Below are 16,303 nucleotides of genomic sequence, written 5' to 3'. Positions count from 1 at the left end.
AAATATAAAACATCAACATAAAACAGAAACCTAATATAATACTATAAATAAGCATAATAAAAGAGGAATGTAAAATCATCATCAAACAAGGACCTGTTAAAAACATCAAGATTCTAATAAAACACTAAAAATCCACAAAATACAAACAAAAGGACTACAAATAAAGGGAAATGGCATATGGCATCATCCTACAAATTTAAACAGTTTGCTACCAAAATGAGAAAGGCAGCCTCCCAGACATCCTGTTACAACAAAACAAATCTGACATCATTCATTAAACCTACATCGCTAATCAATATTCTCTAATAGCCTGGGTTATATTCTTTGTTCCATTATACTCAATCTTCTGCAAATGCTTTCTGAAAAAGGAATGTTTTTGGTGCTTTCTTGAATTGCTTAACATCTGTTAGTGAGCATAACAACTGGCAGAGTATTCCAAAAGGTTGGCCCTGCCACTGAGAAGACACATTCACATGCTTCACACAGGTGAACATCCCCGAGGAGTCCCAAGCTTAGGGTTGCCTAGCAGAGCACTTACTGAAAAAGCAGCTCCCGCCCACCCCCCATAAATAATGGACTACTGTTTGAAGAGACTGTGCAAAACTGCTTGCCCAAAGTTACTGTAGCTTCTTAAAAGGCTGCCTAGACAGTACTGGGATGTGAAGGTCTGAACAGAAAACCAAGATGCAGCTTTGCAGATATTTTTAATGGACACTGCTCTTAAGTGAACCCCTGAGGTAGCCAAGGCTCTTACTTGATAAGCCTCGACAGTGCCTGTGATCTGAAGGCCAGCCAGAGCATAGCAATGTGCGGTACAGTCTGCTAGCCAGTTGGACAACATGTGCTTGGGTATTTCTAGTCCCAATCTGTTAGGATCACAAGAGATGTAAAGTTTAGACCCTGATGATGTGGGGGTTGAGTTCTCTTTAGATAATATGCTAAGGCCCTTTTACAGTCCACTGAATGCAGGGGCTTATTCTCCTTTATGTGCATGAGGTCTTGAAAGTTGGACACTACTTTTGGCAGAATCTGGAGCTGCGTGCAGAGCACCACTTATGGAAAAACTGTAGGTATGGAGAGTAATGAACCAATGCTTGTAGTTCACAGATTCTTCTAGAATTACCATTTTCCAGGTAAGGAACTTTAAGGCAGCATACTCTAGCAGTTTGTAGGGCAGCTTCATCAGTTGTGCCAAGTTGACATTGAGATCCCATTGCACTGGTGGCTTGGCAATTGGAGATCTCGAATGCCATAAGCCTTTCATGAATGGAGATTGGCTTGCCATCCACTTGAAGATGGTCAACAGTAATGGCACTGAGAAGCACCTTAATCAACAATGTACTAAGGTCAGAAGAGGAATAGGTACTTGAGAAAATCCTTTGGAGCACAGAGATAAGGATTCAGGGAGCTTGCCCGATACCAAGATAACCTTTTCCATTTAAAATTGTGTTATCCAGGCAGAAATCTTCCTGGGAGAAATTACAATACCCTAAACTTGCTTGGACACTGACGGTGATAGTGATGAGATTAAAGAGCACTCAATATCCATGCTGTCAAGCTGAGAGAGAGGAAGTTTAGATGACATAACAGATCCTCCTCTTCGGCTAGTATAGCCAGATCAGACCCCAGCCAGATCAGCAGGCACATAGACAATCTGATGAGGTAAGAGTACTGCCCTTGCCTTGGCCACACTGGAGCAATAAGGATGAGGAACGCCTAAATCTTTGAGAGCTTTCTGCACTGTTCTTGCTACCAACAAAAATGTAGGAAAGGCATACAGTAGAACTGCATCCCATTTGAGCAAAAGAGTATTGGGAGCAGACCTGAACTTGCTTTTGAAGAGTGGAATATTTTTTTACTTTCCTGTTGTTGCAAACTGGGTGATCCTAAAGGTTGAACAACCTTATCTGCTACTGCTTGGTCTAGAGATCGCAGGGGCAAAAAACTTTGCCGAGGCGAACCACCAATGTGTTGGAGATCCCTGGAAGGTAGGTTGCTTGTAGGAAGACTCTGTGGCTGCAAGCCCACACCCAAATTCTTATTCTTACTAGAGAGACCACAACTGTGTCCCCATTGCTTGTTCACATAAAACATCGCTATCTGGTTGACCGTTTGAATTAAAACTCTCTTCCCCCAAAAGAGATGTGAAAAAAAACTCCCAATGCATGTCAGATGGCTCGTAGCTCCAAGAGGTTTATCTGAAACGACCAGATCCCTTGCGTTTGGAAGGAGTCCGGATGTGTGCCCCACTCCCTGGTGACCATGCTCATTCCTATCATTACCTGATACAGCAGAAGCTAAAAAGCACCTATTCTCCAGGATCTTTTGAGCTAGCCACCGGTGACCCTTATGGGTTGCTATAAGCCCCAGGAAAACCAGGACTTCTCGGGCAGGCACTTTATCCTGCTGTAGTAGATTTGAAAGCAGAATGCCCATTCAAATAGGAAGAATGCTTTCTCCTTTAGGGAATCTATCTATGCCCTGATGAACGTGATTCTTTGGGAAGGAACAAAACTTGATTTGGCAAAACTGATTATGAACCCTAGAGACTGAAAGAGATTGATTGTCTTCTACAAGGGGAATGTCCCATCACTAGCCAGTCATCCAGGTAAGGAAAGAAATTTCCTAGTGACAAAGGTGTGCTGCCACTATCACTAAGTATTTTATGAAGCCTCTTGGAACTACAAGCCATCAGACATGCATTAAGAGTTTTTTCACAACTCTAGGGGAAGAGAAGTTTGATCCAAACTGACAACTAGACAGTGATGTTTATGTGAACAAATAAGAGGGACAGAGTCATGTAATCTCTACCAAAGAAAGAACTTTGCATTGGTAGTGAGAGGAGACCATCACAAATGAGAGGTATTTTGAACTAGAGTGATGGGTATATAAGCATATGCATCTTTTAGATACAGGGTGCACATCTAATCTCCCACTTGAATAAAGGGTAGGATGGTATGGAGGGAGTTCATTTTGAACTTCTCATATAACAGGCTCTTGTTCAGTTTTTGTAAATCCAGGATGGGCCTCAATCCCCCCGATGTTTGGGGGATAAGAAAATAGCAAGAGTAGAATTTTTTCCAAGTTCTTTGAGAGAGAAAGGTTCTATCACCTGCCAAACTCAACGGTAATTGACGGGAAACGGGTAAAAACTTACTGGAGTACCACGGACTGAGAAAAGTTGGAGGAAAATTCCTGTCAGGAATCTCTTTAGAGCTCCTTTACCGCGAGGCTACTGCTGCACGAAAAAAAGAAGACTGAAGGGGGACCCCTGCTGGCTGCAGGGTTAGTGCCATGCTGGGCATGCCCAGTAGGGGCCAGTCAAAGTTCTGCAAACTTTGACAGACGTTTTCCGTGATTGGGCTCCATCCTGTGATGTCACCCATATGTGAGGGACTACCATCCTGCTTGTCCTGTGAGAACTGCTGTGACTCTGTACCTCCCAAGGGTACCTGCATTGCTTACTGATATGCAATAAAAAAGTGATATTTGTTTCTACTAAATTTGGTATGGTAACTTTGTGTTCATGGAGAAGCGCCTTTAAGCGTGATTTAGTGTTTAACAGGATCCCGCCAGATACATATCACCTGGCTTGGCCACTGTTGGAAACAGGATACTGGGCTTGATGGACCTTTGGTCTTATCCAGTATGGGAAGTCTTATGTTCTTATGTAAAATACACATTACAAAAGGATGAATTAGTAAAATTTGGAAAGCAATACCCTGGAAACAAGACATGAAATCATTACAAGTTTAGAAAGTGTGGGATAAGGAATTTGGGAAAGAAACTGAGCAGGAAGGGTTCTGGAGCAGTGAGTATAACTAAACAGCAGAGAGCATGCAAAACCTCTGTACAATTAAAAGCAATGGATAAAAAAAATACCTGAGATGTACTGGAGGCAATGTGGGAAGAGAGGGGCTCTATCACATGTTAAGAACATAAGAACATAAGAAATTGCCATGCTGGGTCAGACCAAGGGTCCATCAAGCCTAGCATCCTGTTTCCAACAGAGGCCAAAAACCAGGCCACAAGAACCTGGCAATTACACAAACACTAAGAAGAACCCATGCTACTGATGCAATTAATAGCAGTGGCTATTCCCTAAGTATAATTGATTAATAGCCATTAATGGACTTCTCCTCCAAGAACTTATCCAAACCTTTTTTGAACCCAGCTATACTAACTGCACTAACCACATCCTCTGGCAACAAATTCCAGAGCTTTATTGTGCGTTGAGTGAAAAAGAATTTTCTCCGATTAGTCTTAAATGTGTTACTTGCTAACTTCATGGAATGCTCCCTAGTCCTTCTATTATTCGAAAGTGTAAATAACCGAGTCACATCTACTCGTTCAAGACCTCTCATGATCTTAAAGACCTTTATCATATCCTCCCTCAGCCGTCTCTTCTCCAAGCTGAATAGCCCTAACCTCTTCAGCCTTTCCTCATAGGGGAGCTGTTCCATCCCCTTTATCATTTTGGTTGCCCTTCTCTGTACCTTCTCCATCGCAATTATATCTTTTTTGAGATGTGGTGACCAGAACTGTACACAGTATTCAAGGTGCGGTCTTACCATGGAGCGATATAGAGGCATTATGACATTTTCCGTTTTATTCACCATTCCCTTCCTAATAATTCCTAACATTCTATTTGCTTTTTTGACTGCTGCAGCACACTGAGCCGACGATTTTAAAGTATTATCCACTATGATTCCTAGATCTTTTTCCTGGGTGGTAGCTCCTAATATGGAACCTAACATCGTGTAACTACAGCAAGGGTTATTTTTCCCTATATGCATCACCTTGCACTTGTCCACATTAAATTTCATCTGTTCTGGTCATGTGTCCAATTTTTCAGCAATTTTGGGTTTGATGTTCGGGGGTGTATTAAGCAAATGTTGAAATTAACTTTGCCAGATAATCCTAGACTATATACTCTATATTTTATTCCACAGGAAAGTGGATGGTACCATCTGCATGCTAATTAAAAAATTACTATTTGTTGGAAGAATGATTATATTGAGAAAATGAAATGCCGTTAATTCACCTACAATTCAGGAATGGTATAATGAATTAAACTGTCCATTGGAGTTAGAGTTATTTTCAGCCAAATCTAGAGGTATACTTAAAGATTAGCAGAAGGAATGGAAAATGACCTATAAAATCTGATATAATATTCTTTTTTACTCAATGCATGGTTAAGATCTGGAACAGAGGATGTGGTTACGGCAGTTAGTATAACTGGGTTTAAAAAAGATTTGGATAAGTTACTAGAGGAGAAGTGCAAAAATTGCTATTAATCAATAAGAAATAGTAGCTTATTTATTTATTTAAAACTTTTCTATACCATCGTTTAGTAGTGCACCATCACAACGGTTTACAGTTAGGCACAAATATGTGGTTTCTAAATTATCCATAGGGTGCCATTATTATTTATTTAGGTTTTTTATATACCGGCATTCATGATACAATCACAACATGCTGGTTTACAGCTGAACAGGGGTGCACAATAACTTCAAAACTTTAACTTAAGTGCAGCGAAAAATAGTTACAAATAACAGGGCATATTGAACTGGGCGAAGAGAGAAATGAAAGGAAAGAATAACGTCAGTAAGGATGAGTGTACATTCCTGAAGCTAGGATGACTGAGCTAGATATAAAGATATGAAGAGATTATGCTTGCTTAAAGAGCCACGTCTTAAGTCTTTTCCTGAAGGTTACATAGTTCAATAATATACTCTAAATGGGGAATGGGTGTGGTTACCATTTACGATTAACTGTCTTTCTAATTTAATACTTAATTGTGAGAAAATAATAAAAATAAGCAATTCTGCTTTTTCTTGGTGACTTCCTGCTTTGTGTATGTGTTGTTATTCCACTACCTCACTATTTAATTTTGGGAACTTGTCAGGTACTTGTAGCCTGGTTTGGCCACTGTTGGAAACAGGATGCTGGGCTTGATGGACCCTTGAGTCTGACCCAGTATGGCAAGTTCTTATGTTTTTACCATCTGCTGGAGACAGAGAAATACTGAGGGACTGCAGGTAGCACACAGGGTTATGTACAGTGTCAGTGAAACTTTCTCTGTCTCCACCTGCTGGCAGGGAGGTAAAACCTAGGAGTCTAGACTGATCTGGGTACGTACAGGGAACCAGACGTAAGCTTCAATGGCACCAATTACACCACTAGTTCTGATCCATTGCGCTTTTTCTTGTGTGCTGGTGAGCGAAGGGCTCACTACTGTTCACAATGCTTTGGAGCCTTACTCAACCCCAGCACTATGGTAGATCCGGGAACTGGATTCACAGAAGGGGAAGCATTGCTTGAGGAGCCCCTGCTCAACTCGATACAGAGAGAACCCAAAGAGGCCCTGATCCAAGAGGAGGAACAACTGACTTCACCGACTTGCAAAGCTCTTCCATCTTCCAGGCTCTATTCTTTTGGGACCTCTATTCTTTCAAGATCTTTCAAGATCACTGTCATAGCAGCTGGTTTCATCATGGTCTGGCCCCAGGCATTTGAAACAAATATCACCATTGATTATGGACATCTTGTGTCCCACATGCACAATCCTTGAAGCCACTGGACATGGCATTCTTGGAGCCGGATATTCTTTATCCTTTTAGTAAATTTTTTTTTTTGGTAGCAATGAAAAGTGCTGTTGAGAAACTGCAAAGAAGCAAAGCAACTCAAAGCAGAAAAAAAAAAGGTTAGAAAACTATAAAGTACCAAAACAGAAGAGAAAGAGGGTATACCTATGAGGAAGCCTGGATGAAAAAAGTGTGCGCATGGGAACTCCTGTGCATGCTCAGTAGAGTAAAAGCTCTATGAGCTAGGAGAGATGGGCCTGTTTGGCACCGGATGGGCCTGTTTGGCACCCATGTATCATGGCTAATTCTGCCTTGCTTGACAATGGAGAAAGCAGAGTTGCTTACCTGTAACAGGTGTTCTCCCAGGACAGCAGGATGTTAGTTCTCACATATGGTGGCATCATCAGGATGGAGCTCTATCACGGGACACTTTTGTCAAAGTTTCTAGAACTTTGACTGGCACACTGAGCATGCCACTAACCCTGCATCCACCAGGGGTCCCCCCTTCAATCTCATTTGTAGTAAAAGGTACGAACGAAAAATAAAATAAGAAAATGGGAGTGACCCCCAACTCCGCGGGGTGGTGGGCGGGTTTCGTGAGGACTAATATCCTGCTATCCTGGGAGAACACTTGTTACAGGTAAGCAACTCTGCTTTCTCCCAGGACAAGCAGGATGGTAGTCCTCACATATGGGTGAATAGCGAGCTACAGGATGCCCGAGTAAGTGAACCAAAAGCACCCAACGACATGCAATAGGCACGACAACAGGGGTGGTTTTAGATACGAGGGCAGCCTGAGTTTCACAGTGGGTCGCAGGAAGGAAGTTGGGTTATTAAACTGGAAACAAATTACTCAGGACAGACTGGCCAAAGATGGAATGTTGTTTGCCAGCCTTGTTGAGACAATAACGAGCTGCAAAAGTGTGGCGAGAGCTCCATGTGGCAGCTCTGCAGATGTCAGCAAGAGGTACAGTTGTCTTAGACCATTTATTTCCCTTCTTTGAACCACTCCACAGTACAAGGAAGTGATACGCTCTACGTATGTATACGCTGGAATAGAGGAGGTACAGGGGAGATATGATACAGAATTTCAGATACTTGGAAGGTTTTAACGATGCACAAACTTCAAACCTGTAGCTCACTGACTCTACGGGCCAATGTTAAAGCAAGTAGAAAGAGCACTTTCCAAGTGAGATGACGTAGCTTGCAGGAATGCAGAGGCTCGAACGGAGGTCGCATGAACCGTGCTAGTACCACATTGAGGTCCCATGCCGGAACCAAAGGCTTCAGTTGTAGCAAGCCTCTTATAAAGCACCCCTCAAGGGGCTGCGCCGAGATTGGGGCATCTCCTATACCTTTATGGTAAGTGGTTATGGCGCTGATATGTACTCAGATGGAGGAAGTTTGTAGACCAGACTCAGAAAGGTACCAGAGGTAGTCCAGGAACCTTGTTGTGGGGCAGGAAAAGTGATTTCCTTCATCGTGCACCACAAGGAAAATCTTTTCCATTTGGAACGATAAGAAGTTACGAAAACCTGGGACACATTGTCAGAAAGGTTAAGGGATTGTAGTATCAACTTTTCAACATCCATGCTGTCAAAGACAGGGAGTGGAGGTTCGGATGACACAATAGTCTGGTGTTCTGCGTTATCAGAGTTGGATCTGTGCCCAGGCGAATTGGTTGCTGGACTGAGAGGTCGCGTAGGATGGGAAACCAAACCTGACGCGGCCAGTAAGGGGCTATGAGAATCATTGAGCCCCGGGCTTGCCGTAACTTCACGAGACTCTTGCTGATGAATGGAAGTGGAGGGTAGGCATATAGAAGACCCATTGTCCATGAGTGGGCGAAGGCATTCCTCGGTCGTGTTTTGCGGCTGCGGTGTAGAGAGTAAAAGTTGTCTACTTTGTGGTTATGAATTGACGCAAAGAGGTCTATGTGCGGGCGGCCCCACTAGTGGAAAATTTGGTTCGCTACAGTGGGATTTAGGGACCATTCATGGGAATGAAAGGTCCGACTGAGATTGTCTGCCATCACATTGTCCACACCTGCCAGGTAGGTTGCTCTCAGTAGCATGGAATGGGAGAGAGCCCAGGTCCAGATCTGCACCGCCTCCTGGCATAGCAGGTAAGAGCCTGTGTCTCCTTGCTTGTTGAGGTACCACATCACTACCTGGTTGTCTGTTTGAATTAGGATTACCTTGTTGGATAGGCAATCCTGAAAAGCAAATAGTGCATACCGTATTGCCCTGAACTCCAGAAAATGTATCTGGTGCTTTGATTCCGGTGTGGTCCAGGTTCCTGACATGGGCTCCCCAACCGAGGTTGGAGGCATCCGTTTTCAGTGTAATCTGAGGTTCTAGAGATTGAAAGGGTAGTCCTATCTGAAGGTTGGAGCCATTGGGGTAACATGAACCGTGGACGCCATGTGACCTAGTAAGGTTAGTAGATGAGCTGTGGTCGTTCGGCGAGTCTGTACTGCTTTGGCCAAGTTTGATAATGTGCGTGCTTGGTCCTTTGGGAGGAACGCCTTCGCTTGAATGGTGTTTAAATCTGCTCCGATGAAGGAGAGGGTACGTGATGGAGTCAGTTTGGACTTGGGATAATTTATGAGAAACCCCAAGGATTGTAGTAGTTGTATAGTGACAGAGGGATTTGTAGTACTACTTCCTTGGATTGACCTCTGAGCAGCCAATCGTCTAGATATGGATAGACGTGGATGCTGCGTTGTCGTAGGTAAGCTGCTACTACTGAGAGGCATTTTGTAAACACACGGGGTGCTGACACTAGGCCGAACGGTAGGACTCGGTATTGGAAATGCTGGTGACAGACTAAGAATCTTAGATATTTTTGATGAGGAGGGGTTATGGCTATAGGGGGGGGAGGCATATGCCTTCTGAAGATCTAGAGAGCAGAGCCAATCTCCCTTTTGTAGGAGAGGGAGCATGGTGTCCAAGGTGACCATCCTGAACTTTTCCTTGCGGAGATGTTTGTTTAGGACACGAAGGTCCAATATCGGACGAATGCCGCCTGACGTTTTTGGAATTAGAAAATATCAGGAATAGAACCCTTTTCCTTGCTGCAGTCGGGGGAACCATTTCTACGGCATTGGACTGCAGGAGGATTGAGTGTTCTGCCTAGAGAAGTGGAGTATGGTTGGTCAAACTCCACACTGGACTAGGTGGAGAGTCCAGTGGTAGCGCCAGAAAGTTTAGATGGTAACCGTGGGTAACCACAGAAAGGACCCATTGGTCCGTTGTAATTTTGTGCCATATTTTAGCAAAGTGCCACAAGCAGCCTCCCACAGGAAATAATGTTGGAGGCGGGGGTTGACTGCTGCTCTCTAGAAGGGAGTCAAAAACCCAATGCAGGACCATTCTGTAGGGCCGGTTGGGCTTTCGGAGGCCTGTGCTGACGAGTTGACCTTTTTGATAGGGTCTGGTTGGTCGAATCCGGGATGGAGGAGAGTAATACCTTCGGGTTTTATAGGTTAGCCTCCTGGGATCCCTTCTGAATGGTCTTTTGGTGGTAGACGAAAAGTCAGAGGGAACAGTAGATAGTAACGCAATGTCTCATGATGGTCTTTGAGTTGCGCAACTGCTTCCTGGATTTTCTCCCCAAACAGATTGTCCCCTGTGCATGGAAGGTCTGCTAACCTGTCTTGGACTTCTTGACGTAAGTAGGAAGATTTCAACCATGCCCAACGTCGAGCACTTATGCCTGCTGCTGACACTCTGGAGGCAGTCTCAAAGATATCATAGGCAGCTCTGACCTTGTGCTTTCCAGCATCAAGGCCCTTCTGGAGGATGGAATTCAATCCCTTTTGAAACTTCTCTGGCAGGGATTCGGAGAAATCCTGACCTTGCTTCCAGAGGTTCTAGAGTATTGTGTGATTATATAGCTGGTAGGCTGCTATACATGCCATTAACATAGAACCCTGGAACACTCTGCGGTCGAAAGCATCCAAGGATTTCTGCTCTTTTCCAGGAGGGGCAGAAGAAAGAGGCAGGGACAACTTAGCTTTCTTCTGAGTGGATTCGACCATTACAGAGTGGTGAGGGAGCTGGGTTTTCTGGAATCCTGGGGCTGACTGAACCAGGTAGGTAGCATCAGTTTTTCTGTTCACTGGTGGAACTGTACCTGCATGCTCCCAGGTACGATGCATCAGGTCAAGCAGAAATTCGTGGACTGGAATTGCCATCACTTCCTTGGGAGCAGAAGTTCCAGCATCCTGTGTCTGGCGTCCTCTTCAGTCAGCAGCTTAAAAGGGATGGTTTCAGGCATCTCCTTTATAAAGCTTGCAAAGGAGAGGTTCTCTAGAGGGGAGCGCCGTCTTTCCTCTGGAGATGAAGGCTTCGATGGGATGTCCTTAGAATCCTGGAAGTCAGAGGAATCATCACTCCAAGGATTGTATGGCTGGTCTCCTGCACCTTGTGATTCTTCCGATAGAGGGAGAAGTCCTAATCCAGCCAGATCAGGAGGTGGCACCGATGGAATCGATGGAGGCACCGAAAAAGGTGGAGGCAGCACCGAGGCTGGTGGAGGCACCAATGGTATCTGTGTTTTCGTTGGGTGTCGGGGTGGAAATATACCCGATGACCCTGGAATCGGGTCCAGCATCGACGGGTCACCGTCTTCATCGTCCGATGATAGAGGAATTGGGGTCGATGGCGGTGGAGGAACCGGCGGCCTCGGAGGCATCGTCAGCCGGGAGGCACGGGCACCAATGGAAGTGCGCCAATGAGGGTGTCTAATCTTGAGTAGGGGAGCCAGCATCATAGGCACTGGATCAGGCCTCGGCATGGGAGCCAGTGCCGGTGGCGACTGAAATCCTTGAAGCGCTTGGAGAACTGCCTCTTGGATCATCCGGTCCAATTCCTCCAAGAAGGCTGGTGTTGGTAACACAGCTTCCGGGGTTGGAGGCTCCATAGGCATCGCTGGAGGGTCCACAGGAATATGTGGAGTCTGGCTCCCGGCAAAGTTGCAGGTGGGGAATGCCTCGGTGTCCCGGGCCCAGAGGAAGATGGGGGCTCTCTCCCCAGGACTTTTTGGTCGGTGGTTCCATCTATGCCGATGCCTTGTCGATGACTGTACTGGAGGAAGTATCTCTTCGATGCCGATGCTTTTCTCAGTGCTCGGCCCGGTCCTTCTCCGGTGCAGAGGATGAGGATGTCGATGCTTTTTATTTAAATTCTTTTAATATATACCGGTGCTCAAGACCAGGTCTTATCGTACCGGTTTACAATGAACTAGGGGGAAAAAACCAGTTAACAATAGAAGCAGGAAATTACATTATAACAGGGAATGTGGAACTTGGTAGTTAGAGGAAAGGATAGGTTAAACAATTTCTAACAGGAGAACAAAACAAATAAGCAGAAACGTAAGTGCTTACATGGTAAGCATTATATACCAAAATTACATCGTGTGTAATATTAGGCAATTTATATTAAAGTGCGGTTGGCCGAGAAACAGTTCCTTTTTTGAGTTGCTGAAGGAGGACGCAACCGCGGGGTATGTAACTGTGGGGGTGATCCTGCGGTTTCTTCAGGGGTATGCTTGGGCGAACAGCCAAGTTTTTAATTTTTTTCTGAAAGTGATATGGCAGTGTTCCTGGCGGAGATCTGGCGGGAGAGAGTTCCAGTGATGCGGACCGGCAGTTGATAGTGCACGTTTTTCAATGGTGTTGTGGAGAACGGACTTTTTTGGGGGAACCTGGAGGGAATCTCTGTATGCAGATCTGGTGGGTCTTGTAGAGGCGTGTGGTTTGAGGGGTATGGTAAGTTGGAGTGAGGATTCCTGAAATAAGGTTTTGTGGATAATAGTAAGTGTCTTGAAGAGAATTCTGTAGCGAATGGGTAGCCAGTGGAGTATTTTTAGAATCGGGGTGATGTGGTCCATGCGGCGAGAGTTTGTGAGGATCCTGGCTGCAGCGTTTTGCAGCATTTGAAGAGGTTTGGTAGAAGAGGCTGGGAGACCTAGCAACAGAGCATTACAATAGTCAATCTTTGAGAAAAGTATGGCTTGAAGGACCGAACGGCAGTCGTGGAAGTGTAGAAGAGGTCTTAACTGTTTTAGTACCTGTAGTTTATAAAAACCTTCTTTGGTGGTGTTGTTGATGAATTTTTTGAGGTTCATTCTGAAGTCTAGGAATGCCCCCAGGTTTCTCACTTGACTTGTTAGTGGTGTGTTGGTATTGAAGGCTAGCAGGTTATTATCATTGGGGGAAATGATTAGCAGTTCGGTCTTGGATGTATTGAGTACGAGGCAGAGACTTGAGAGAAGGAGGTTGATGGTGTGGAGGCAGCTATTCCAGTAGTTTTGAATTTTGAATGTGAAGATGCTGGTGTCTGGCGGTCACTGGTGTCTCGATGGTATTGAGACGATGGCGAACACGGCTTTCGAGTCGGTGCACTCTTTAGCTGGAGTAGACGGGGTCGAGCAGTTAGATTTGAATAGGTGTTCCATTTTTTCTAAGAGGGCCCGGCGGCCTTTCAGAGTCATTTGGGCGCAACTGATGCACAGTTGGACATCATGGGAAGGCCCCAAGCATAAAACGCAGACATCATGCAGGTCCGTAATGGACATAGTCCTCTGACTTGAGGCACTTCCGAAAACCGGTCGCCATTTTTGAAAAAATTAATGCAGTAAAGAACGAGGTAAAAACTTACCAACGCTAGCGGAGGTCGATGGTCGATAGGGGTACCCCGGGATGGGGAAAAGGTTTTGAAAAATTTTGAAAAGTTCCGCGAGGAAAAAAGTTGTGAGGAATTCTCATAGAGCTCCTGAGATCCGCAAGGCAACTGCTGCACAGAAAAAAAAGAGACTGAAGGGGGGCCCCTGCTGGATGCAGGGTTATAGTGGCATGCTGGGCTCCATCCTGATGATGTCACTCATATGTGAGGACTACCATCCTGCTTGTCCTGGGAGAATGTCCTGTGCTTCCGAGTCTCCATCTACATAAAAAACATTTCTAACTTCAAAATAATGAACGCAGAAATACTCCAGTCTAAATACAAGTTCAACATTACCATAACTTTAGCTTGATAACGCTCTTTTCAGGCTTTTTAGTGGGTAAATTGACATTCTTTTACTAAATTTGTGAATAGGGTAATCTTGGGATCTTGGAGAAGCCACTAATAGTAATAGGATTTTTGGGAACACTTCTCTGAGCCCTGCTTACCTGGGGAGGGGAGGGGTCGAGAGGAACCCCCCAGTGGACGCCTTGATGGAGAGTAATTTGGTATCTTGATGCGAGCTCCAGAAAAAAGGCGAGGAGCAGAGGTGGCCAAAATGGGCTGTGGAGGAGGGAGAGGCCCAGGATTCTGAGAAGGAGAATGGCGCTCAAGTGCAAGAGAGCTTAGGGGGGCATCTTGGAGCTGCTGGTCCATCAGTTGGATGTCTGAGAGACAGAGAGATTGAAAAAAAAGAAAAAACAAAGAAAATGTGAGTACTGAAGGTTAGAGAAAAATGGGAGAAAGATGAAAACTTATCTTGGGGTGTTTCTTACCCAGTTGAGTGGCAGGGCCATGTGCTATGGTATGGTTTGTACCCTTCTCTGCCGTGATGTCTGGTTCCTCCTCTGTCACTGCAGGGCGGTGCTCCAGGATCCGACACTTGTACCAGCAGCGCCGGCGAGCATCAACTGTGCTCCAATACAACCGTGAACATCTGCCGAGGAAGTCAAATCAGTGAGCAAATATTAAACAAGACGACAGCCTGCATGAGGTCACACTGCTGGAGAAGAGGACAGAAACAACACAGGAGTACATATCCAGAAGAGGAAGGACAGAGCATGTATACTATGTGGTGGAATGGGTACAATCACATCTGTAAAGAAAAAGGTTGTACCTTCATGCAACAGACTTGACTCTGGCTCATTTGGACTGTACAATACTCACTGGTAGCCGACAGGGAAGAGCCTCCCCTCACAGTCAGACAAGTCTGTGAGCATGCCTAGGCTGTCTATCTTCATGGAACCTAAGGATAACACAAAGGCTTTTTATCCTCAACACCTATGCATATATCCATAGTAAAAGGCAGCAAGGTCACATGTATAGAGCACTACCTCAGGTTCCAGATTCTGCCACACTATTTTGGTATCAAAGTTTGGAGTAATTTTTTTTCAGGCGAAATTTTAAAAGTAAAACAGAGGCAGGCAATACACCAAAAGATAACTGTGTCTTGTTTTGATACATTATGTATTGTTTGATGTGTATGTTTTAATATTCAATAAATATCTGGCTGGTATTTTTTTAATTATTTTGTAGCTTTTAATTTAGGTTTTACAGTGCCCTTCTATTTATTGTTTATTTTTATATGAACCACTCTTTGGCTTATTGTGGTTACTTTGACTTACTTCTTGCTGAGATTTTGAAAGTATCAACATTTAGGAATTTAGGAGCAGTGGCATTTGTGTGTATAAGGTCCACATAGGCATGAAGTACACACAAGTCCATAAAAACTACAGTATTTATTTATTTATTTATTTATTTAAAGGGCTTTTATATACCGATATTCATGTACTGGTACATATCACGTCGATATTCATGTCGATATGTACCGGTACATATCATATTCATATCATATTCATGTCGATATGTACCGGTACATATCACCGATATTCATCTACTGGTACATATCACTACAGTACAAGTAATGAAACATGCATGTCAGTCACACTGACCCCAGAACACAGAGTGACTTATATGCACATCACCCAGGACGATGCAGGTACAGGAATAGACATGAGAACATTATCCGCACTGACTCCAGTGAAAGAATGGACTGCATACACAGAATTCGACAACAGGCACTGCTCTCACCTATCATCATGCGAATGCTCTCTGGCTCCAGCCCAACCAGAAATTTCCTCTTAAAGCTGATCCCCTCAAAATCGACATACACCCTCCGCAGCACATCAAAGCTGTCTGGGGGAACAGTCTAGAAGACAGGGGACGGGAGAGAGAATGAACCTGGTGTGCTTTCTTCAAGGACAATGGAGAAGGAAGAGAGAAGAAGAGGAGAAGGGAAGAGAGATATAGGCAGAGTATCTGGAGTACCATCCAAAGGGACAGTGGAGGGAGAGCAGGAGAGAATGGTTTGGGGCACCACCTAATAGGGCAAGGAAAGAACAGAAATGCTCACAGAATGCACAAAAGCACTTACAATAGCTCACCAACACTGTGAGTGGAAAAAGTGGAGAGGGAAAATGAGCAGACCCTTCCCCCCTAGGCTCTAATGTTGAGGGAATATAGTTGGTCAATATTCTCTCCCATAGACCAGCATTAAGCACAAAATATTGGAGGAAAGGAATGTCTCCAGTCCCACTGAGGATAGGGAGGTTAGTGGCAAAGTCTTAAGTGGCGACATTCCCCCTTTTACCTGCCCATCCAAGAGGTCCACGTGGTTCTCGCAGAACATCTTCTTATCATCCTGGAAAATGCAACGGCTGGCCCGGGCACACATGAAGTGGAAGTTACTGAGGCAAGCAGCGAGGCAACAGCCCACTGTGGCACCTGGCTTTTGGCAGAGATCACAGCGCTAAGAGGGAAAGGGGAAAAGGAACAAGGAGTCAGGCCACTGGGGATCTCTCACTACAAGAACGAGAATAAAAGCCACAGGAAGGGAATGTCAAGCTCTCAAGTTCCATACAAAGCCAGCCTAGGTGCTCCCTAGATTATCTCCTACTCTATAATGCCAAGGCAAAGGAGAAATATGGC

General features: G+C 44.7%; 1 protein-coding gene across 1 annotated transcript in view; it reads right to left on the bottom strand.

Moving 5' to 3' along the window:
• Positions 1 to 16,303, bottom strand: part of KMT2B (lysine methyltransferase 2B) — a 357,171-nt gene that overhangs the window by 110,682 nt on the left and 230,186 nt on the right. Inside the window, exons 23-27 of the mRNA XM_029577331.1 lie at positions 15,966 to 16,124; positions 15,407 to 15,524; positions 14,483 to 14,561; positions 14,092 to 14,252; positions 13,765 to 13,983 (exon numbers count right to left, since the gene is read on the bottom strand). Of these exons, the coding sequence (XP_029433191.1) occupies positions 13,765 to 13,983; positions 14,092 to 14,252; positions 14,483 to 14,561; positions 15,407 to 15,524; positions 15,966 to 16,124 (736 nt within the window). The remainder of the gene's footprint in view (positions 1 to 13,764; positions 13,984 to 14,091; positions 14,253 to 14,482; positions 14,562 to 15,406; positions 15,525 to 15,965; positions 16,125 to 16,303) is intronic.

Source organism: Rhinatrema bivittatum, chromosome 14 (assembly GCF_901001135.1).
Source record: "Rhinatrema bivittatum chromosome 14, aRhiBiv1.1, whole genome shotgun sequence".
Taxonomy (NCBI): domain Eukaryota; kingdom Metazoa; phylum Chordata; class Amphibia; order Gymnophiona; family Rhinatrematidae; genus Rhinatrema; species Rhinatrema bivittatum.
This window is presented reverse-complemented; position numbering and strand designations above follow the sequence as displayed.